Here is a 22778-nt window from a genome sequence, read left to right on the forward strand (position 1 = left end):
ATGGAAACAGGGAGCTGGTGACAAAGGACGTGAAAAAGGTTGAAGCACTCAGTGTTTTCTTTGTCTTGGTCTTAACTGGTAAAACTGACCTGCAGGGATCCCAGGCATTAAGGCCTGTGGGAAAAGTCGGAAGTGATGAAGACTTACCCTTGGTAGAGCAGGATCAATCTAGGGAACATCTAAACAAACTGGGTATGCACAAGTCCATGGGACTTGGTGAGCTGCATCCACAAGTGCCAAAGGAGATCAATATCATTGTGAAACCACTCTCAGTAATCTTTGAAATGTCATGGTATTTGAGGGAAGCACTAGAAAGAAAGCAAATGTCACCCCTGCCTTCAAGAAGGGCAAGAGGAAAGAAAATTAAAGGCCAGTCAACCTTACCTCGATTCCTGGGAGAGTGATGCAGTAACTAATCCTGCAAACTACTCCCTAACACATGGACAGGAAGGTGCGAGGTCAGCATAGATCTGTAGAGCAAAGGTCATTCTTAATAAGCCTGATTTGCCTTCCATGATGACATGACTAGTGGTGTGCATGAAGGCATGTTCATTTTTTTACTTTAGTAAGGCTTTCAACACTGTTACTTCAGTAGACAAATGAGTAAAGTACAGACCAGATAAGTGGACATTGAAGTGGATCAAAAACTGACTGAACTGCTGGGCTCAAAGTACCGTGAACAGTAGCATGAAGTGCAGTTGGAAGCTGATGATCAGTGGTGTGCTCCAGGTGTTGATGCTGGAGCCAGTGCTGTTTAGCATCTTCATTAATGACCTGGATGATGAGACACGGTGTAGTCTCAGCCAGTGTACAGACAAAATGGGGAGGAGTGTTTGATACACCAAATCAGTGTGCTGCTATTCAAAGAGACCTCAGTGTGCTGGAGAACTGGGCAGACACAAACATCCATCAGTTCAACAAAAGGAAGTGCCAAGTTCTGCACCTGGGAGTGGATAACCTTATGCAACAGTAGAGGCTGAGCACCAACCAGCTGGGAAGCAGGTTAGCAGAAAAGGAATTAGGAGTCCTGGTGGATAGAGCTGAATGCGAGCCAGTGATGTTGCCTGTGGCAAATAAGGGCAAGCAGCATCCTGTGCTTTATTAAGAGGAGCATTGCCAGAAAGTCAAGAGAGAGAATTCTTCTGCTCTGCTCATCAGTGACGAGACACATCTGGAATTCGGTTCTGGCCTCCTCAGCACAAGAAAGACATGAACATACTGAATTGAGTCTAGTGAAGGGCCAAGAAAGTACTTAAGGGTTTGGAGCAACTGGTATTTGAGGAGAATCCAACAGGGGTGGAACTGTTAAGCCTGAGACAAAGAGGGATCTTATCAATATGTTGCTAAAGTATGTGATGGAGCGAGACTCTGCTCAGTGCTGTCCTGTGGCAGGGCAAGAGACAATGGGCACAAACTGATGTACAAGAAAATCTATTTAGAGGAGAAGCTGTTTAGCTTATGGGTGTACAAACATTGGAATATGAGAGGTTCTAGAGTCCAAGCTTGGAGTTATTCAAAACCTGACAGGATACAGCCCTGAGCAACTTGCTGTAGCTGATCCTGCTTTGAGCAGGAAGAATAGACTAGAGGTCTACCTTCCAACCTTAACTGCTATGAGATTCTAAGATTTTCTTTTTTTTTTTAAAATATGCAATTCACTTAAGACAGAAGACCATACTCATGTTGTCAAATCATCACAGTTGATAAGTACCAGCTATTTATTACAAAATTATTTTATAGCATTAATTCCTGACTTAAGTAACTTAAGTTTCACATAGATTTTGTTGCCAGGAAATGTAAAATCCTCTTCTTGTGCACATATATTTCAGAAGTGGCAATTTATTGCCTGCATACTGTATAACCTTTTCACTTCTAAAGCTCCTACTTTAGCGTGTATAGAAAGCTTTATGGGATGTGGTATTTTTTAAAAATACATCATAGAATCATGGAGTGGTTTGGGTTGGAAGGGACCTTAAAGATCATGCAGTTCCAACCCCCCTGCCGTGGTCAGACATACCTCCCACTGGATAAGGCTGCCAAGGCCCATCCAGCCTGGCCTGGAACACCTCCAGGGATGGGGCAGCCACAACTTCTTTGGGCAACCTGCTCAAGTGCCTCACCACCCTAACAGTAAAAAATGTCTTCCTAATATCTAATCTAAATCTCCCCTCTTTCAGCTTAAAACCATTCCCCCTCATGCTATCACTGCGATTCCTGAGAAACAGCCCCTCCCCATCTTCTCTCTAGGGCTCCTTTAAGTACTGGAAGGCTGCTATAAGGTCTGCCCAGAGCTCTCTGTGGGCTGAACAACCCCAACTCTCTCAGCCTGTCCTTGTATGGAGGTGCTCCAGCTCTCTGATTGTCTTCATGGCCCTCCTGGATTCACATAACAGGTCTGTGTCTTTCCTGTGCTGAGTACTCCAGAACTGAACACAGTACTCCACATGAGGTCTCACCAGAGCGGAGCAGACAGGCAAAATCACTTGCATTGACCTGCTGGTCACAATTCTTCTGATGCAGCCTGGAATACAGTTGTATTTCTAGAGTGCAAGCACCCACTGGCAGCTTACATTGACTTTCTTATCCACCAGCAGCCCCAAGTCCTGCTCCTCAGGGCTTCTCTCAATCTATTCTCTGGCCAGTCTGTATTTGTGCTTGGGATTGCCCTGACCCATGTGCAGGACCTTGCGCTTGGTCTTGTTGAACTTCATGAGGTTCATATGGACCCACCTCTCAAATCTGTCAGGGTCCTTCTGGATGGCATCTCTTCCCTTCATCATGTCAACCGCAGCACACAGCTTGGTGTTATCAGCTTGCTGAGGATGAACTCAATCCCGCTGTCTGTGTCTGCAGCAAAGATGTGAAACAGTGCCAGTCCCAATACTGACCCCTGTGGAATGCCAGTCATCACTGATCTCCACTAGGACATTGAGCTGTTGACCACAGTTCTGAGCATGGTCATCAAGCCAATTCTTTATCCACCAAGTGGTCCATCCTTCAAAGCCACGTCTCTGCAATACAGAGTCAAGGATGTCACGTGGGACAGTATCAAATGCTTTGCACAAGTCCAGATAGATGATGTCAGTTACTCTTCCTTTATCCACCAATGCTGTAGCACTGTCGTAGAAGGCCACCAGATTTGTCAGAGATGATTCTCCCTTTATGAAGCCATGTTGTCACCAGTCACCTCTTTATCTCATGTGCCTCAGCAGTGTTTTCAGAATGATCTTCTCCATAATCTTGTTGGGCACAGAGGTGAGACTGACTGGCCCACAGTTCCACAGGTCTTTTCCTTTTTTTAAAAATCAGAGTTTAGTTTCCCCCTTTGTAGTCAGTGGACTCTTCACTAGACTGCCACAACTCAAATGGGGTGGATTGTGGCTTTGCAAATTAATCCACCAGTTCCCTGTGGACCTGCGGATGCATCTCCTCAGGTCCCATGGACTTGGGCATCTTCAGGTTCCTTAGGTGGTTTCAAACCTGATCCTCCCCTAGAGTGGGCAGTTCTTCTGTCTCCCAGTCCTTCCCTTTGCCTTCTGCGACTTTGCAATGTGAGCCCTTCCTGGTGAAGACTGAGGCAAAAAAGTCATTATGTCAGCCTTTTCCATATCCTGGGCAACCAGGTCTCCCGTTTCCTTCTGGAGAGTGCCCACATTTTCCCTAGTCTTTCTTGTACCACCTAAGTACCTAGAGAAGCTTTTCATGTTGTCCTTGATGTCCTTGGCCAGATTAATTCTGTTAGGGCTTTAGCTTTCCTAACATGATCCCTGGCTGCTTAGACAATTCTGTATTCCTCTGAGGCTACTTGTCTTTGCTTCCACCCTCTGTAGGCTTCCTTGTTGTGTTTGAGTTTCTCCAGTTTGTTCCTTACTCATCCATGCATGCCTTCTGGCATTTTTGCCTGACTTCTTGTCATGTGTGCTAATTTTACTAATTAAAAATATCTTTTTTCACTCATCTTATTTTTCCTTGGAAAGCCAGTAAGTATTTAGTAGGTAACTGGGGGCAGCTTTAAAATTCTTAGATGTCTTAGTGGGAATGATGGTGACTGCTTTCTGCCAAAGAGGAAAAACAGGCCTTTGAGCTTAAGGGCCACGTTCTACAGCCCTCACATGTGCAGTCTATACTGACACTTCATTCCAGGGAATAAAAATAACAAGAGACTGAATTTAGTTTTATGCCTAATTTCTCTGTAACGGAAGATGTAGTCATTCTAAAAGGAAAACGCGTAGTTATTAAAGATGGTACTGAGACCTCATGGAAACTGAGGAAAGTTGCTAAGTGTTTCTTGTGACAGTGGTGAAAAAAATATTGCTATTGAACTGTTGAAAATTATTTTGGGTTTCATTGTATTTAGTTGGAGCTTAATATTTGATAAAAACATCTGCTTCATGAGTGGTTATGCTCTCTGATTGTTGTATGTACGGATAGGTAAGCATAGACGTTCTGAATTTGGGAAAAAAAGACAAACTAGGTCTCTTAAATGCTTTCTAAAGTTGAACTATGCCCTAAATGACAGAGGGAATTGCCGCTTTAGAGATCAGTAGTGTGAACCTTTCCAGTTTCCTCAAGTTATTATGCCAAATTTATTTCCAACTAGAATTTTTTCTTGTATGATATGCAGTGGAATTCAGCCTTGCTTTGATATTAGAAAACATTTTTGTCTACTATGTATTAATAAGCAGTGAAGTCTTCCTTTCTAAATATACTTCAAAAGAGGTGGACAGACAAAAGGGAAATTTTATGGCAGTGATTGACTGCTTACAGGTTTTGAAGACTGACTGCCTTACATAATATCGTGGACATTAAAATCACACTTGAATTAGAGATTTTGCATTGTTTGTGAAGGCTAGATATGAAAATTGCCTTCTGAACTGAGAACTTGGAATCAACTCAAGCGCTGGCAGTCCCAGTCCCTTTTCTATCTAGTGTTAAAATTTGTGGTGAAGGAGTATTTTAATTTTGCGGGAGGTGGGGTGGTGCATGTGTGTGCTGTTTGTTGGTTTTTATTAACCAGGGATGCAATTTTCAGTATCATTTAAGCTTAATTTCATAATTTAAGCATAATTTCCTTTGGGAAGAGGTACTCACCTGCAGAGTCCTGCTTGAAGACTGAATTGAATTGAGTGAAGTAAGTAAAGGGAAGCCAGATGGTTGTTGTAAGGGCTATGACCATTGCTTTGAAACCAGCAAAAATGGTTTCAGGCATACAGATGCAGTAAAAGTTATTTTGGAAGAATTAAACAGTTGGGCTAACATTTTGCTTGAAAATCTGTGTGCTGAGTGTTTATAATGGTTACTTCAGCAGATCAAAGGTGTTGTACTTAGTGATCTCATAGAAGGGTTAGTGGAAAAAGAGAAAAATTAGGAACAGGTAGATTTTCATCTTTATCCAACAGCGCACCTTATAGTAAGTGGTTTGATATTACTGTAGCTCTTCTTTTCTCTACCTGATGGTAGCAAAGTTATGGGCACTGTAGTTAAGACTTTACCCTTTTAATTATAATTTCATATTTGCGAACTGTATCATGTATTCTCCAAAAGAAGAGAGATGGGATGCAAGTACAACAGAAGTAGCAGATGGAGTAGTTAGCTTTGATTAGATAGTGATTGATAACATCTTGTAATGGTAATGTCATGTGATGTTTAAGTTTAAGGCTCAGCTTTGTAGTGCATCATGTACTGTTCAGGGTAATTTATCATCATTAAAACTGCAGGTGTACTGAATGAAAGTTGAACAAAATAGAAGGTTTGTGTTTAAACTATTGTAATGCAACCTCGCAACTTAGTATAGTACACAGCTATTTGACAACATTTTTTCCCCCTCCAGTTATAAGGGGCATGGCTTTGCTGGTTGGAGATGTTTCCTTCGCGAGTGAACATACCTATTTTTCATGCTGGTTGAATAACTGTAGTGGTTGTACTGAACTATCGCTATTGTCTGGTTGGGGAAGTAGAAAAGTTAGGTCCTTTGTTCCAGTGTTTCCAGTTCATGCACTTCATCTGGTTGCAGAGAGATCGATTTAACCAAAGGTCTTCGTATTTGTCAAACCAAGAATAGAAAACCTGTGCTTTTATGAAGTACTTGCACTTAAAGCTGGAAGCTGAGTGTCTTTCAGATCATTGCATCTGTGAATAGAATAGTGAAGACTTTGGTGCATCCACTATTACATAGGAAGAAATGCCTCTGTCATTATGTATATTTCTAACTTTGTTTAAGAAGACCATTCCAGTTGAAGATGTTGAGTCACCCGTCTGTTTTTGCAGGATGCATTTTAAAAGCATCTGGTGGTTTGAGATTTTGTTTCCTTTCAATAAAAAGGATTTTTTTTTAAATATATGACTGTTGGGGGTACACATCAGCTCTCTTCGAGCAAGTAACTTAGATTCTGCCTTCCATTAAAGTAATACACGAATAAGATTAAAAGCTGAAAGTGAAAACTGCAACCTGAAATAGCATTGGGAAACAAGCGAACTTAAGTATAATTAAAGTATAGACTTCATTCTTTGCAGAACTTGGTGCAATTTCTGGATTACTGATGCTTTTTTACGTTCTTATGAATTTTTAACTATATAATCTTGGTATGTGGTTATGTGTTAATTGTAACTCACTTGACCTAAAGACTTCAGTGTGTGAACTTCAGGGAAAGTTTTTGTTTACTTTCTGTCACTGTCAAGATTAGAAATGTTAGATGCAACTTTTCTTAGGGTCTTTGTAATCTAAAAGTCATGCTACTTTAAAATGAAAATGGAGAAAATTCCTACTTTTTGAAAAGAAGTTAAAAAAGATAGAGTATAGGCAGCGTCTCTAGTATTTGCTGGCATGGACTATCTTCCTCATTGGTACTAAATGTGCAGTGCATGCATGGTAGTTGCAGTGCATGGTAGTTGCAGTGCATGGTAGTTGCAGTGTTTGCTTGATGGTAATGTTTGGTCCTGTCAGATTTAAAGTGACCTGTTTTCTTCTGTTCTTTATGTTGTGTACTGAAAAGGAAAGCTCTGCAAAAATATCTGCATGGGCAGATCATGTTTTATGGACGAACATGTTAATGTATGGATTAATACGTAAATCACAGATGTAAGAAAAATTATAAGCAGTTGGGACAGGGGAAAGGCACTTCAGGAAACAGTAAGTTTGTGTTATGCCTTCAGTCAGCTAAAAAGTTTTGGGAAATATAAATGTCTTCATTTTTACTCACTTATCTATGTGCTGTTCTCTGAGTCAGCAGAAGCCGTATTCTGTTGTAAGAGGGCATGAATCCCAGTTACTGATTGTATGTATCTAAAGTAATTCTTCCATCTTCTTCCCCAATCTTTGTAAATGCACATACGTGTATGTGTGCCTACCTGTCTGAGTAACTGAGCTGCAGCTTTCCAACTGTGTGAATCAGTGTCGTCCTTGGGAATTATGAAAGACAGCTGGCAAAACATATGAGATCTGACACAAAAAAGCCAAGAGTGACGCTGTACCTTGAGGACTAAGAGCTGGAGGGGAGAGACAAAGAGATGGTTGTAGAGTATGTTCTAACCTGTCATGGTAAGACAAGGCTCCATTCAGTCGCTTCCCTTAGTGGATGTGTATTCAGATGTAGACATTTTCTTACCCTTGGTCAGAAAATGTCATTGTGCAAGAGTGAACAGTGAGTGAACATCAAGTTTATTGTGAAATTGAAGAAATCTGTGTTGGAAACGTTTTAGTTATTGACTGAGGCATACAATAAAGAGATCCCAAAGATCTCTTTGGGAGAGTGCTCAAAGGAACCCATTTTTTTGTTGGTAGAAGACATGAAAGCAAAAATTGTGATCTTCAACAGCCTTCCATAGGATGTTCTGTGGAATTGCTTTGAATGTTGGCAGCATCATGTGCAGCTGTGTGTCACCTTGGAAGGGAGCTATTCTGAAGATGATGGTAGTTGATTTGCTTAATTTTTTAAATAAAGACAGATACAGGCACAGTCTTGGGGCTTTTTTTTTTTTTTCCTCCTCACGTCGGACCTCATAGACCCAAAGTTGCAGAACAAAACCAAACTAAAATACAAAAAAAATCTAAAAAAATAAATATTGGCTATGGGCAAAGGGGCGGCAAAGGGTAACTTGTTCACTTAGTAATCGTCTTAGTTTCATAGACTGTTCTGTAAGCTCTTTGGCCTTCTTTGTCTCCTGTGGCCTTTTGTCTTTTGAAGTAGCTGTGGAAGTAGGAGGTGGGAATTACACAAGTGTCATGTTCTGTGTTTTTCAAAGTAGTCTGTAAATTAAGTGAAAATTTTTAGCACAGCTTCTCAGTGGGAAGGTTTCTTGGCTTTTTCTGTCATGGACCGTGGTCCAGCTTTGCTCTTTATGGTGAAAATAAAATCTATTGATTGCTGACAGTCTGATCTCATTCTATGACCTGCAGTGTTTTCACTTGGCCTCCAGTGGTGTCCCTTGGTTTTAACATTGCTGTCCCTGTTGACCGGCAGTGTTTCAGTCTTGAAATTTCATCATGAATCTTCTGTCTTCTTCTGTTTGTTCTACCCACTTTTGTTGTACTTGATAAATCTGTGCCAGGAGTTATGATAGAAATTTACTGTGTGAAACTTATAATTTTCCCTATTTCTTGGAGAAACAAAATTGAAGCTTGTTTGCAGATGTATTATTTGTGTTCAGCTGAACTATTTGAAGGTGTGTGACTGACTTTATCCAAATAATTAGAAAGAATATTCAAACCTTGTATATGTAACAACACTTAAGGCTTTTAATGTAAATTAACAGGAGGAATTAAAGTGGTTTAGCTGTGTTACATTAAACATTTGAGTTTATATTCTTATTCAGAATTAGTAGCTTGAATGCCGTTGGGTTTTTTTCTGTAAAATTAAGTTGCGTCGAGTGAGCTCTGCTTAAATATGAAGAAAACTTCTGAATAGGTTTTAGACTGTAAAATTTGTTGGAGAAAAATAGTCAGGTGAGTGTTTTCAGGAATCTCTATGCATAAGGACATTTTCTTCAAAATGGTATTCTTCATTGTACTTGTTTCATGTTAACTAGGCCATGGTAGTCCTATCCACACAAATATTCAGCTTTTGTTTGCTTCCAAATTATTACTTTACAAGTGTGTTTTCTCTGTTTAGTCTGTGTTTCTCTGTTTAGTCTGTGTTTCTTTACACTGTAGCAATACTCAGTGGAGGTGAGCTGTGAAAGTTTAACATGGACAGGTCAAGCACTGAAAATGCTCAAGGATTTTTGTACACGGTCTTCACAATTTTGCGATTCCCCCTGATTGTTATTGATGGAATGTTTTTTTAATGCTGTAACATTGGCAATTCTGGAAAATTTGGAAGTTGGAAAGTTTTAAGCCTGATTAAAGCTGAGAGCTTGACTAAGCCTGCGAGCAGTTTTGCGGGGCAATTACTGCAATTCATAGGTAGGTTTGATTTAGAATTGTAACATCTGCGGGCTCTTCAGGGTAGGATATGGAAGAGGATCAGTAAGGTGGAGGATATGCCACTTTAGACAAATGCTTTTCTTGGAGCTTCAATTTCCCCTTTTGGCATGGTTTGCTAGCTTGAGAAACTTCTGTTGTGTTTGTGCTGCAGACATAGGAGAACCAGCAACAGTAAAAGTAGTTCAGTGTCACATAGAGTTCTTCCGTAGGTAACTGTATGAATCCATCCCCAGACCCACAGATGCCATACCGCAGTACAGTACTTTTCCTGTCTATCAAGAGATCCCTGATTGTTAATATCTAGTCCCAGGTGCACAAGGCAAGCTGGTCATCACTTGACCTCAGCTGTTTAACAGTTGTTCCAACACAGTACCTCTAGATGTGTGCTGTATGCCTCAGAGATTAATAACTTTGAATATGTGTGGTTTTTCCAGCTATAGTTTCCATTTGTTTCCTACACTAAGTCTTTGAGTTCATTGTCCTCCAAAAGTTTAGCTGACTGTAATGTTCATGTGAAGAAAAGACTTTAGTGACCAGACTCTGTGTGCGTTTGAGAAAAAGGAATATCTTGGCTGACTAGTGATATTGTTTTATATGCTTGTTGATTATCTCTTAGTTTATAGTGTTACTAGGAATGGTAACTAAATAGGGTGGGAAGGTGAATAAAAGAAAAAATGCCATAACGGAAAGACTGAGGGATTCTGACAGTAATCAGACTTTTGTAGTCGCAAAGTCATGGAGTCTGTATTTTTTGTATTGTTAGGTTGGGTGGTGTACGCGAAAAACCTTATCTAATAATTTTAGTATATAAACACTAACTAAAATCAGTTATCAAGAGATGAAAAATTTTACGTGTTTTGAGATTCTTACACGATTATTTTATGTATTAGACACTAACACTGAGTTTATTTTCAAAAAAAACTTAGTTTTACTCATGCACTCAGTCTTTCCAGGCAAATGTTTTTTGCAAGATGTTTTTGCGGCCTTACTTAAAGTATTAAATTGTGTTGATTATTTCAGAGGTTTTGTCTTTTAAATGTTAGCATATTCTCCTTCGGAGAGGGTATATCTTACCTGTATGTTGCATGAGCAATATAAACTGCCTCTTGTAAAATGAACCAAATGGAACAAATTTTTGGTAGTGAATGCTGTAAAATTACAAAAATAATTGCATTACCTGTAATTGTGCAAATGCTTACAGTAGGGCGGTACAACCAAAGCTCTTTGTGTTTCTACACATAGTTAGTAAAAATGCTGATATATTTAATTATTTTCTGCCTAATGATCATGACGCTTCTTTATCTTCAAGCCTCTTGGTCTAATAATTTTGGAACACATGAGATAATTTCGGTTATATTTTTTAGGGATGGAAGTTTCAAGACAGCTTAGTTTGTGGTTCTTGGATAGAGAAGATACCCAAGTGCCCGTTGAGGAAGAGGCTGCAGCATACGCTCTGTCTCTTCCATCTAGCAGTTGAGTGGTGTGGGAACGGATGTGAAGTAACGGGAGGGAGCTGGGTATGTTTCAGAGATCTGTCTTTGTAGGGCCTTTGGACAGAGGAGTTGTGGTGAGGGGGAGGAGGGGAAATAATACAGCAATCCAGAAGAAAAGCATCTTAACCACATGCACTGCTGTACAGACACTATCTTAAATGTGTATGGAGCTTAAGTAGAAAAACAGGCAACCAGAGGAGTGTTAGGACAAAGGGAATAACGTATCACAGATCAATACTAATGCCAGTATAAAAGGGCAGTGAGGTGCTTTTGAAATGTAACACACTAAATGCTTTTATATGGACATTTACATTGGTGTCCATTATGGATCTCTAAAGAAATGTTTTACTTGTGTGTCAGTTTTCTTAGTGTGTATTAAAGAAACTTAAAGGGATTTTAATTGTTTTTCAGAGCTAAAAAAAGGCTAAGTTGTGTGTCCAGAAGACTTCTGCAAAATTAGCTTCTGTCTCAACAGGTTTATTTCTTCCTCAATTTTTTAATAAAGGCTCTGAATCATCAGAGAGCATTCCAGGGCAGAAATACAAGATTAAAAATTCAAAGAGAATCCTGAATAAAATAGGTTTTGGTTCAGTTTTCAGTCACTAGGTTTTTAGCCTGGTTAAAAGCAAACCCAATTGAGCAATGAGAAGTCTTTAAAATATAAGTAAATAACAGTATAGAACTCTTTTTAGAAAAGAGCAGCACCAGCTCACATAAATGAGGTGTTCAAGAAAAAGTTGGGGGGAAAAAAAAAGCTACCATGTCCTTTCTCATACCTGTCACAACTGTTTTATTATCAAAGATGTGTGTTGCAACCTATAGCATTCTCCACTTGAGAAAGCTAACCTAACAAACCCTTTTAATTGCTCTTGCTCTGCTACACATCTCTTAGCAATTTTCTTTCTATATAATCAACCCTATTTAATATAACCTGCTGTAACAAATTCTTTGTTGGAATAGAAATTGCATCTGGAATCACAGAATCACAGAATTGTTTAGGTTGGAAAGGACCTTTAAGATCATAGAGTCCAACAGTTAACCTGACATTGCCAAGTCCACCACTAAACCATGTCCTTAAGCACCACATCTACAAGCCTGCTAAATATCTCCAAGGATGGTGGTGACTCCACCACTTCTCTGGGCAGCATGTTGAGTGCTTGAGAATCCTTTCTGTAAATTAATATTTTTCTAATATCCAGTCAACCTTTCCTAGTTCAGAGGCCATTTCCTCTCCTCCTATCACTTGTAACTTGGGGGAAGAGTCTAATACCCACCTCGCTACAACCTCCTTTCAATAAGGTCTCCTCTCAGCCTCCTCTTCTCCAGGCTAAACACCCCCAGTTCCCTCAGACATTCCACATCAGACTTGTGCTCGAGGCCCTTCGCCAGCTTCACTGCCCTTCTCTGGACACGCTCCAGCACTGCAGTGTCTGTCTTGTAGTGAGGAGCCCAAAACTGAACACCACATTCGAGGTGTAGCCTCACTGCTGCTGAGTACAGGGAGACGATCCCTTCCCCTAGTCCTGCTGAACACACCATCTTTCACATAAGCCTGGAAGCTTTTGGCCTTCTTGGCCACCTGGGCACAGTTCAAGCTCATGTTCAGCTGGCTGTCAGCCAACACCCCCCAGGTCCTTTTCCAATAGGCAGCTTTCTGGCCACAGTTCCCCAAGTCTGTAGGATTGTATGGGGCTGTTGTGTCCCAAGTGTAGAACCCGGCACTTGGCCCCGTTGAACCTCGTTGGTGGGTAGGGGTGTGGGGGGGGTGTCCATCCGCAGTTAAAGGCTGCAGATTCTCCTCATCCCTCCTTTTGCTGCTGATATATATATAGAAACATTTTTTTATTGTCTTTTACCTCAGTAGCCAGATTCAGTTCTATCTGGGCTTCGGCCCTTCTAGTTTTCTCCCTGCATAACTTCACAACATCCTTGTAGCCCTCCTGAGTTGCCTGCCCTTCCTCCAAGGGTCAGAAACTCTCCAGTTTTTCCTGAGTTCCAGCCAGAGTTCTGTTCAGCCAGGCCGGTCCTCTTCCCTGCTGGTTCATCTTTCGCCACATGGGGACAGCCTGTTCCTGCACTTTAAAATTTCCTTCTTGAAGAATGTCCAGCCTTCCTGGTCTTCTTTGCCCTTCAGGACTGTCGCCCAAGGGGCTCAGTCAACCATTCTCCTAAACATATGTAGTGCAGGTGAGAAATAAACGTATGAACTACTGAAGCCACTTTATATTTTAATTTCTCAGCTATGCTCAATATCATGACTGCTCCCAAGAAAGTTAAGTTTTTACAGTTAAATTCTATATTTGCTTCTGCAGGACAGAAGGAATTCAGTAACCTCAATAGCATCTGGATTTTTGACATGAAAGGAGAGTCTCATAAAGAGAATATTTATTATTTTAAAAGATGGAAAAAGAGCAGTAATAAACTCCTAGAATAATTGGATTCTCCCTGGCAGGACTTTTTAGGTTCTTTATTTTGCCAGACTGGTGAATGTAGCTACCCTACAAAAGTATTTCATAACTAATAGCTATCAATGTTGTTGTGTGTACAAAAATAGTGTATATTGTATACAGGTTAACTTTTTAGATTGCACCAGTTCTTTAGTTTAGGTTTTGCTACCTTATCAGTAGGACTTCATCTTGTATCACTTTCTTAATGAGAATTAGCCAGTAGTACCTTATTTTGGAACCAGGTGCAAGTTTTGTTTTACATTCACTTAAGTTTAATCCCCATGATGTAAGATAACAGCTGAGGTGCCTAACAGTAAGGCTCCTTTAAACAGGTTCTCTGTTGCTTTAGTTCTCTATTGAAACAGCAGGAAATACACCTTCCTGTAGAACAGTGTTATTTACATGGACCCATTAATGCGGTGTCAGTGAAAGTCAGCAATTCTGAGATTTGCATTTTTCTCCTTCGCTGAAGTAAGCTGCACTTAGAGCATCTCAACGTTTTGTGAATATAGTTTGACTTTCTGTGAATTTTGGGTTTTTTTTTTTGTATTGCCTGAATGAAAAGGCTTTTACTTGGTGCTTAAATGTCTTATTTGTGTATGAATGACTTGATATGGAATGATTTTAAATAGCTCTTTGTGTGAAGGCATCTGGATTAAATATTTGAGATTATATTTTTAAGTGCAGAACGCTGTTTATAAATACTTCTTAATTTTTACATAAAATTAATAAAATGGAAAAGTTCCCTGTGTTTGAAAGACAAATGGCTTTCACATGAAAAGGTCCTGGTGCTGCTGGGGACCAATTCCTTCTTTGCAGGGAGCTGTGTTCTAATGAATTTTTACCCTTTCTAATTGCAAAGTAGCAGGAAAGGTCAGTGTTTCCTACTAGACATTCACATAGTGTAGATCAGTGAGGCTGCATACTACCTAAAGGTGTCTGGTGTCTGCTGTCTGCATGTGACTTAGTACACTTTTCTTTTTGTAGTGGTCTGATTCTGCCAGTTCCCCTCCTCTCATACCTCGGGAACAGTTATTACAATGCAAAGTACAATTTATTCTTTGTTAGTTTACCCTGATAGAAATGTGGGCAGCTGAGACAACAGCGTCGTTGCTGTCGGTCAGAACAACGGAAGGCAAAGCAATGTGACAGCAGCCACTGAGAAGGAAAGTGGGCACTCTAAAATATTTTTCTAAAGGTTGTTTTATATGCAGTAGCAACTTAAGATTGACCCAGTACTGTATTTTTCACCAAGATTTCTTTTCTTACAGTGGCTGTAGTTTGTAGTGATTTGAGCACCTGCTGCTGGAGTGATTTTAGAAAAACACGTGCTAATACTGATTTAGAAATTGTGCTAGGTAATTTTTCTCTCAAACTTTTTTTCGCTTGCTTTGTCAGTATTACTGATTCTACTGGCTAACTGCTCTACAAACCAAACATCCAGATTTTGCTAGTACACTTAATTTCATCTGGTTTTCTGCTTCTGGGATCTCTGTATCTCTGTTTTCAACCTTAATATTTTTGTGCCAAGTATTGTAGAAGGTAGAACTATTTAGAACTATTTTGTAGAACTATTTTCATAGACTTTTGTTTGTAACAAGTTTTCTGGGTCTATGACCCACAGATCTCCACATGCTTTCTCTCCACCTCCCTGCTATGTGCTGTAACCACCACTCCTCTTGGTTGTTGGAGTTAAATTCACACTAGATGGCTTCATAGTTTCTTGCATTACTACTTTAACCTTAGCTGCATCAGCGATTAATTGCTGTTTATTTCCAATGCTGACTTTTTCTGAGTTTGGCTTTCATTAAGATTCTTTAAATTGTAATATGTATGACTCGGTGTGGCCCCCCGGGTATTTTAGTGTTAGACTATGTAGGCAACTGTATCTCCTTCCTTAGTATTTTTTTGAAGTAGTTTTTAAACTATGTAGCTCTGGAAACTTGCAACAGAATTACTGTCATTGTATCAAAGTGAAGTTTGGGTTTGGAAAACAGAAATCTGCCCTCTTGTGGGTAAATCTGTATGGCGTACGTTGTCGCAGTATCCTATTTGAATGAGAACTAGAGTGTATTTATTCACTGATTCTGTTTCTGCCTGCCTCCCTCATTCTTTAAGTGATCTGTTTTGGTTTGGGTTTTGTGGGGAAGTTCAGTTTGGTTTGGGTTTTTTTTAGAAGGAAGGTGGTTTGTAAGTACAGTTTGTGGTCTCATAAATAGCGAGATTCATATAGTGACTAACAAGAAAAGTAGTTTATTGCAAAATGTTGAAGTTCCAAACTGTCTGTGAGGCAAGGCTTCTTTACTTTCTAATGCCATGTTTGCTGATTAAAAGTCCACTGCTCACCTAAATTATTAAATAGCTAATATATGAGTTGTACTGCTTTGCTTTAAGTGTGTAGCTGCATAAATCAGTTTTCATCATGGTGCTGTGGTTATATCAGTACAATGCTACTCAGAAGATAAGAAACAAACCCCACTTTTTAAAGTATTTTCATTTTACATAAAGTTTTTGTAATCTAAACTAAATAAAACATGACTAAACTTTGCAAATGCAGAGCTTGAAACTTCATATGGTAACCAGTGGTCGGAATCTTCTCATTCTTTCATTGATAGTCAGATGCCATAATATCTGACAAAATACAGTTGCAATTTGTTTCATTTTTGTTGAATTTTTCTTTTGAAGCCTTTTTTTTTTTTTTTCCTATTTGTTTGCTTGGGTTTGTTGTTATGGTGGGTTTTTTTTTTCTCCCTTCCCTGGTTTTGGTCTCTCTTCTTTTCACTGGGTGATCACTGACTCTTTACCTAAGTTGTTCACAACTTGTGTCCTGTCCTCCTACCTTAATTTTACACAGGCCTATCCATTCTTTCTAGAGAGAATTTTTTTCCCTTTTAGTTTTCCACTCTGTCAGTAATAGAGTGCTGTGGTGAGAAATCCAGAATATAGAAAGAGGTGAGTTGCAGAGAGGATCCACATGACACAGCCCAGACCTTGTGCTACTTCAGTCAGTATTTTCCATGTCCATGTTATGAACTGTTTGACGAACCACATTTACTTTCTGCTTTAAAAAGAAAGACAACACCAAAACCTTCAACAACCCTCAACATTGTAAATGTAACACTTTGATAGGAATTTTCCTTGGAATATTAATTTGCAGTAAACGAGAATATACATAATTGACAAGAAAAAGGGGATGAAGATAACATACAGAAGTAGCACTTTAAGCATGTACTTATTATCCATAGCATAAACTTTTAAAATATTACTTTTCTTGCTATCTTGGCTTGGCTACGCTCCGTTAGCATGTATTACAATGTTAGCTTTTTCATGTATTATTCTCAATATATGCTGCCATTTCACTGTTTTCCTTTCACTGAGGGGTTGTTTGTGTCACTTCCTTTGTGACAGAAATGTCTGGAACTTCTTTACGATATCCGTTGTTTCATATAAAGAAGCAAGAGTCTAAATACATATGCACTGAATATGCTAGACCTCCTTCGCATATGTGTAAATTGGATCTCTACTTTGCTGTTTGAACTGCTGCTTTACACTCTGTGATTTGTTGTTTAAAATCTTTCCCATGCAACCGTTCTTTGATTTCCTTAATTCAGCTAATGTAACTGCCAATTTCGTTTTTTCATTCTTTGGGAAGAAATGCTGTACTACTTGTAACGGCTATTGTACCAAGCTGGTAAGGTAAAATATTCTAAGTATTGAAAAATGATGGCTCTTCTTGTGAGCTCCTATAGTGTAGTACTTTCAACTTTTACTGCAGTTGAGGAATGAAAAAAGAAAACCCACAACAAAACTTGTCTGGCAGTCAAGCCATTAATTGTTGGATGCTGTTCTGATGTTTTGTGTGATAGAACCTATCTCATCTTGAACTGTCAGCTTTTTTCCACTAACTGCTTCATATTTTAAATTCCTTAAGTTAGTGAGTTTAGTAATGTTCTCATTCAAGTAAAATTTGAGTTCAACTGGATCTCAGTCTCTACTTCCAGAATTGAATCCCATTGTTTGCCAGTGGTACAACAGATAGTTTTCCCCTCAATGCAACGGATATAATATTTGGACCCAGATATGCCTATGTGGTTTCTTCGTATTGTGTTCATTGCATAAACTAATCCTGTCACTTAATCCCATCAGTCTCTCTTTGTCTTTTGTTTACTGTCATCTGTTTACTCACCATCATACTTAGAAAAACTTTGTAGTTTAAGAGACAGACTTCTTGAAATGCCCTGCTTGGTTCTCAGCTGGTGCAGGCAACCACATCCTGTCTCTTCTGTAACATCTGTATGATACATCTTTGAAGTAATGCTGTTGTTTATCTCTACTACTCCTAGTGAAAGGCTGTTCCAGAAGGTGGCAGCTCTGACGGTGAGGAGCTCTGTTCTCATTTTCTTCTTGCCTGCGTTCGTGCCCCCATTTGTTGTTGTGTTAGCATCGCCCTGTAGGATTCTTCCTTTGTAACCTTCTTTGACTGCATTAGAGAGAAACCACACCCCCTCTTGACATTTGTTTTGTTAGCTAAACAAACCAACCCCTACTATACTCTTGCAAGGAAAGTTTACTCTTCCCCTGACCATCCTGATTCACTGCACTTGCTCCAGTCTCAGGTTTGGATCTTCCAGTCTCAGGTTTGGATCTTTATAGTTCAGATTTCTTGTCACATATCTGTGCAGAAGGTTTCTAATCTAAGCCTCTGGTTCTGGAGGACTTTTTCTTGTAGTATATCTGTATAATTTGATTATTTTGGCAGTAATATCAGGAAAGAACTTGAACTAGTAGGGTCATCCTGTGATGTTCACAGCTTTCCCAGGTGACCAGGAAGGGAAAGTGAACAGATTTGGTTTTTTGACTCGTTTAGTTTTCTACGTTACATCCAGGATTCCCAATAATATTGACTAGTGACGTGGCCTTAGTCAGCTGTGATGCAGTTTCAGTCAGGAGATGAGAGATCATTGGACATGACTTTTTTATTGTACATATAATTTATGTATGTCCTTCCGCAAAACAGGGAACTGAATATAGTAGTTAATCACTTAAACTGGTTATGAATTAAATTCTGTCCACTCCCGTGTGAATTAGCAGAAGTTTTCTTGCCCGTTTTTGAGGTGGTACTGTATAACCTCAGCACACTTTCTTTTGATTGCCTTAATATCTTTTTTTGGTTAAGGGCTCTGCTGCTGACACCACAAGTTTGCTTTTTGATTGTTCAATACTGTTTAAAGTCTACATTGTTCTACCCATTCTGGACAAAATTTACTTAGTATGCAGCTGAGGGTATGATCTGTGTTTCATTTGTTACTGAATTTAAAATTCTAAAAAAGTAAACTGAGAATTTTCATTTGATTTTGTTCTTTTTCTTTTTTTTTTTATTATTTCAGTGCTTGGGAGATGGGAAGTAATGATAGCTGGCACCTGAACTAAAATATCTGTGTAGGCACTACCATCCCAGAACTTCAGGATGAATGGGGATATGCCTCATGTTCCCATCACTACTCTTGCAGGGATTGCTAGTCTTACAGACCGTAAGTACTATTTTACTATTTTTTTTTTAACTTGTATTTTCTATGCTGTTTTCTATCCCTTTGGTAAATAGCTGCATTTTCAAAATAGTGAGAATACTTGTATTGCAAGAGTTCCTAAAGGTAAATCTGTTGAAAATCAGATATAGGATTGAGAATGTTAATTTTGAGATTGCTTGAATTGTAGAACTCTATTCAAATAAAACATGCTAATTTAAACATTAAATGACGTGTATGTTAAAAAAAAGCCTCGAGGAGCCCTGAGACAAAGAAATTAGTTGTTTGTTTGTAGCATCATTCAGTAGCATATCTGGGTACACCACAAATAATGAAACCGTATAAATGATATAACACTTCTCCAAAATGTACATCTCATCATCCTCACTGAAAAGAGAGAGAGAGAGAGAGAGAGGGAGGATTAGACAGATGCTCAAGTAACTAAAGAGAGTTGTGGAGTATACTGAATATACTGGAAACCTAATTCCATAGTTTTGGACAAGGTAAAAACCAAAAAAGTTGCTGTAATTAATTGGTGCAAAAAATGTCTGCTAGAATGGAAATAAGCAGCTGAACCTATGAGTGTCCTTTCTTGGCTGTTTAGCCTACAAAAGGAGCAGATGAAGTGTGTGTACTGTCTTTAAATATGTCAGGAAGACAAAATACAAGGAAAGGAAAAGAACCGTTTACATTAGACGCTGATACTGGCACAAAACCAAATGGTTATAATGTGGCCAAAAATAAATTTCTAGTGAAAATTACCAGGAGATGTTTTATTACTGTGATGAGGTCCTACAACAACTATTGCAGTAAGGGCAGATGAAGCAAAGATGCATCTTGTTTGTAATTGCAGTAAGGGCAGATGAGGCAAAGATGCATCTTGTTTGTAAAGTGTAAGAGAGTTTATATCTCAGTAGCCTGTCTGAGAATAATTGGACTCAGTGACCCAGGTGCCGCTTGTGAGCTCTTGTTTTTATTATTATAGTGTGGAATTTTGGAAACTTTCCAAGAGGCACTGGAATGCGTACCCAGCAATCCAATTCCTACAGCGAAAAAAAAAAAAAAGCAGACGTATTTGAGGAAAAAATCCATTTCTTGTCATTGATATTCTAAAATATCAAATTGGAGGATGCTAACTGTACATTTATATGTGTGTATGTTTATAATTATGTATGTCAAACTGGACCATGAGGATGCAAATAATAACTTTCCTGGCTGTAGGTAGTTTTTCAGCAGTAAGTACTTGCAGGTAAGGTCCTAAAGAAAGTTACAATACTTAGGTGATGGAAATCACTGACCAGACTCCCGGTGTTGTGGGGGATTAGCACTTGTGATTAGAAACTCAGGAGTAGCTGAAAGAGAAAGCTTGTCAGTGCTTCACCTTATCTTTCTATGTGTGACAAGAAATAACTGAGATGGGCAAGGCCTGTTGTCCCAAAAATATGGAGGACATTTCTACTGTTTTAATATGTTATTCTGATCTTGCTAATCTTTCCAAGTTACTGCCACATACAGGGTAATCTGATGCATATAATGAAAGCTAGCTATTTTAATATATTATACGCTTCTATTTGGACTGCAATTTATTTCTAAATACAGTAATGATATACGTTATATTGGGGGAAAAATACTGGTATCTCTTCTGCCCTCTTTTCTTTTTTTAATAAAGTATTTCAAAATCTAAAAGAACCAAAGAGTATATTTCACTTAGGGTTTTGGGTTTTTTTCTGGAGCTATTTCTTATTAGTCTGTTAAAACTTTTTTCTCAGACTTGAATCAGCCTGGAAACTTAAGTTAGAGTGAGTTTGGTTTTGTGGGCCCATGGAAGTGACTTTTTTATGTAGCTAGGTTTTTGCCCTCTTTTGGCTTACTCTCTTGCCTGTGTAGCTCTGCCAGTCGTCTGGTCAAGGCTTCTTGTACGGTGGACTTCCGTGCTAGAATGCCCTCTGAAAGTACAGTGTGCTCGTTTATAATCTGATTGAAATATTATGATGCTGTTTTCATTTAGTCTTTTTACCGAGAATGATTAATAGGTATATTGACTGAACTGACACTTTCATGATCATACCAGCCAAAAATACTAGCCTTGTCTTGAGAAGATACTTATGTAGAAATGAACACAACAAGAGAAGAATAAATGGAGAATTTAATTAGTGACTTAAATTGGTTGTTGAGTTGTCTGGTTTCTTTGGTGTGCTGATGTCTTTTAGTTTTGTTTTTCATCTACCCTGACCGTATGAAGTGAGAACACTAAATATGAAGACGAGAGTAGAAAACTTGAAGTATATGCTCAATAGGTTTACAGTAATGCACACAACTACAAGGATTTTGCATTTCCTTCTTTTGTCAATGCTTTCAGTTCCAAGAGAAAGCTGTCAGAACATACTAAATAAAGTAATATTCTGGAATGTTTAGAAATATGTTTTTATTCATAATACTCGCCTTAGCAGAGTTAAATAGTTTACAATAATATAGTAATATAACTTTTGGATTTGACTGCATTACATTGAAACAGATTCCAGCCTTTGTGTTTGCATTCATGATTAAAAAAAAAATCCAGGAATCTTCCCTGTATTTCAAATGTAGTTGTCATTTTTTTTTTCTTAATGATGTGAAGGAGTAAGGTGTGCATATTTGTATGTTTGTATATCATGAAATTATTCTAAACTCCTTTCTGTTTTCCTATAACAGTTTTGAACCAGCTGCCTCTTCCATCACCTTTACCTGCTACAACAACAAAAAGCCTGCTTTTCAATGGACGGATAGCTGAAGAGGTGAACTGCCTTCTGGCTTGCAGGGATGAAAATCTGGTTTCACAGCTCATCCACAGTCTCAATCAGGTGTCAACAGATCACATGTATGTATTTTGAACTTGAGCTGTATTATATCATCATCCTTATTGCTTGAAATCAAAATTAACTGGATTTAGGATGTTTGTGAGAATCCAGAAATCCAAATATGCAGGGGTTTTATTAGGTTGGCGTAGCAGATGACTGCTGTATAAGAGTCAAATGTTTCAGTTTGTCTGAAGACATTAATAGATGTCTGGCACCCCTTATGCATAGTTGTGAAGGTTATTTTAGAGATCTGCTGCTTATTCTGTTCTTGATAGGAGTGCAGACTTTGTGGTGTTCATTGTGCAATACTCACCTATGTTCCAGTTTGATTAATAATGCACATAGGCAAATTATATACCCGGTATTACACAGAAAGGAAACATTTTTGAGACGTGCATTTAAGGCCCACGCCAGCTCTGATTAGGTATTGTACTTAAATATTTTAATGAGTTGGCACAGCAAGTATGCTAACATATTCACTTTATGTGATTTTTTTTTCTGTGTTTTAAAAAAAATGTTCCCTGATGTTCTTTGAATTGTCTTGCCTGTCTTATTGCATTGTCTTGCACTACGTCTTTTTCCTAAGTATTCCAAACAGTTGTTTTGAACAAATGGAGCTAGTTTTCGTAACTCCTTAAAACTAACGATTACCGAAAGCATAGATGAATTCATAGATAATCCATTACATTTTTATGATACAGAGGGAATCCTGGGAATCCTGTGATATCAAAAATATGCCAATTTCCCTTTTTAAAATAAAAGATTCCCAGAGCATTGCGCTGAAAGCTGAATGTTATATATTCGTGCATATCTTATTTTCACTCCTACAGTAACGCTTTCTTGATGTTATGCTGAAGAATTCTTTTATGGAGAAGTTCAAGATATAAATAAAAAGACTATTATAAGAAACTTTCTATAATAGTCTGAAACTTACAGCCATGTGTGTTCAAGTGCTTAGAAAATAATTTTGAAAACTAGTAGGAATACTTCTACCACCCCTTAAAGAAGAAGGGGGGACAGAAAAATACAGGCAGGGAACAGTGCTTTGCAGACTT

General features: G+C 38.7%; 1 protein-coding gene across 6 annotated transcripts in view; it reads left to right on the forward strand.

The window, feature by feature from the left end:
- Window positions 1-22778, forward strand: part of NIPBL (NIPBL cohesin loading factor) — a 152817-nt gene that overhangs the window by 37295 nt on the left and 92744 nt on the right. For all 6 annotated transcript variants that reach the window (XM_054053716.1, XM_054053719.1, XM_054053720.1 and 3 more), the window contains exons 2-3: window positions 18749-18892; window positions 21578-21743. In XM_054053716.1, coding sequence (XP_053909691.1) covers window positions 18829-18892; window positions 21578-21743 — 230 coding nt within the window. In that variant the 5' untranslated portion in view covers window positions 18749-18828. The remainder of the gene's footprint in view (window positions 1-18748; window positions 18893-21577; window positions 21744-22778) is intronic.

This window comes from Cuculus canorus, chromosome Z (assembly GCF_017976375.1).
Source record: "Cuculus canorus isolate bCucCan1 chromosome Z, bCucCan1.pri, whole genome shotgun sequence".
Classification (NCBI taxonomy): Eukaryota; Metazoa; Chordata; class Aves; order Cuculiformes; family Cuculidae; genus Cuculus; species Cuculus canorus.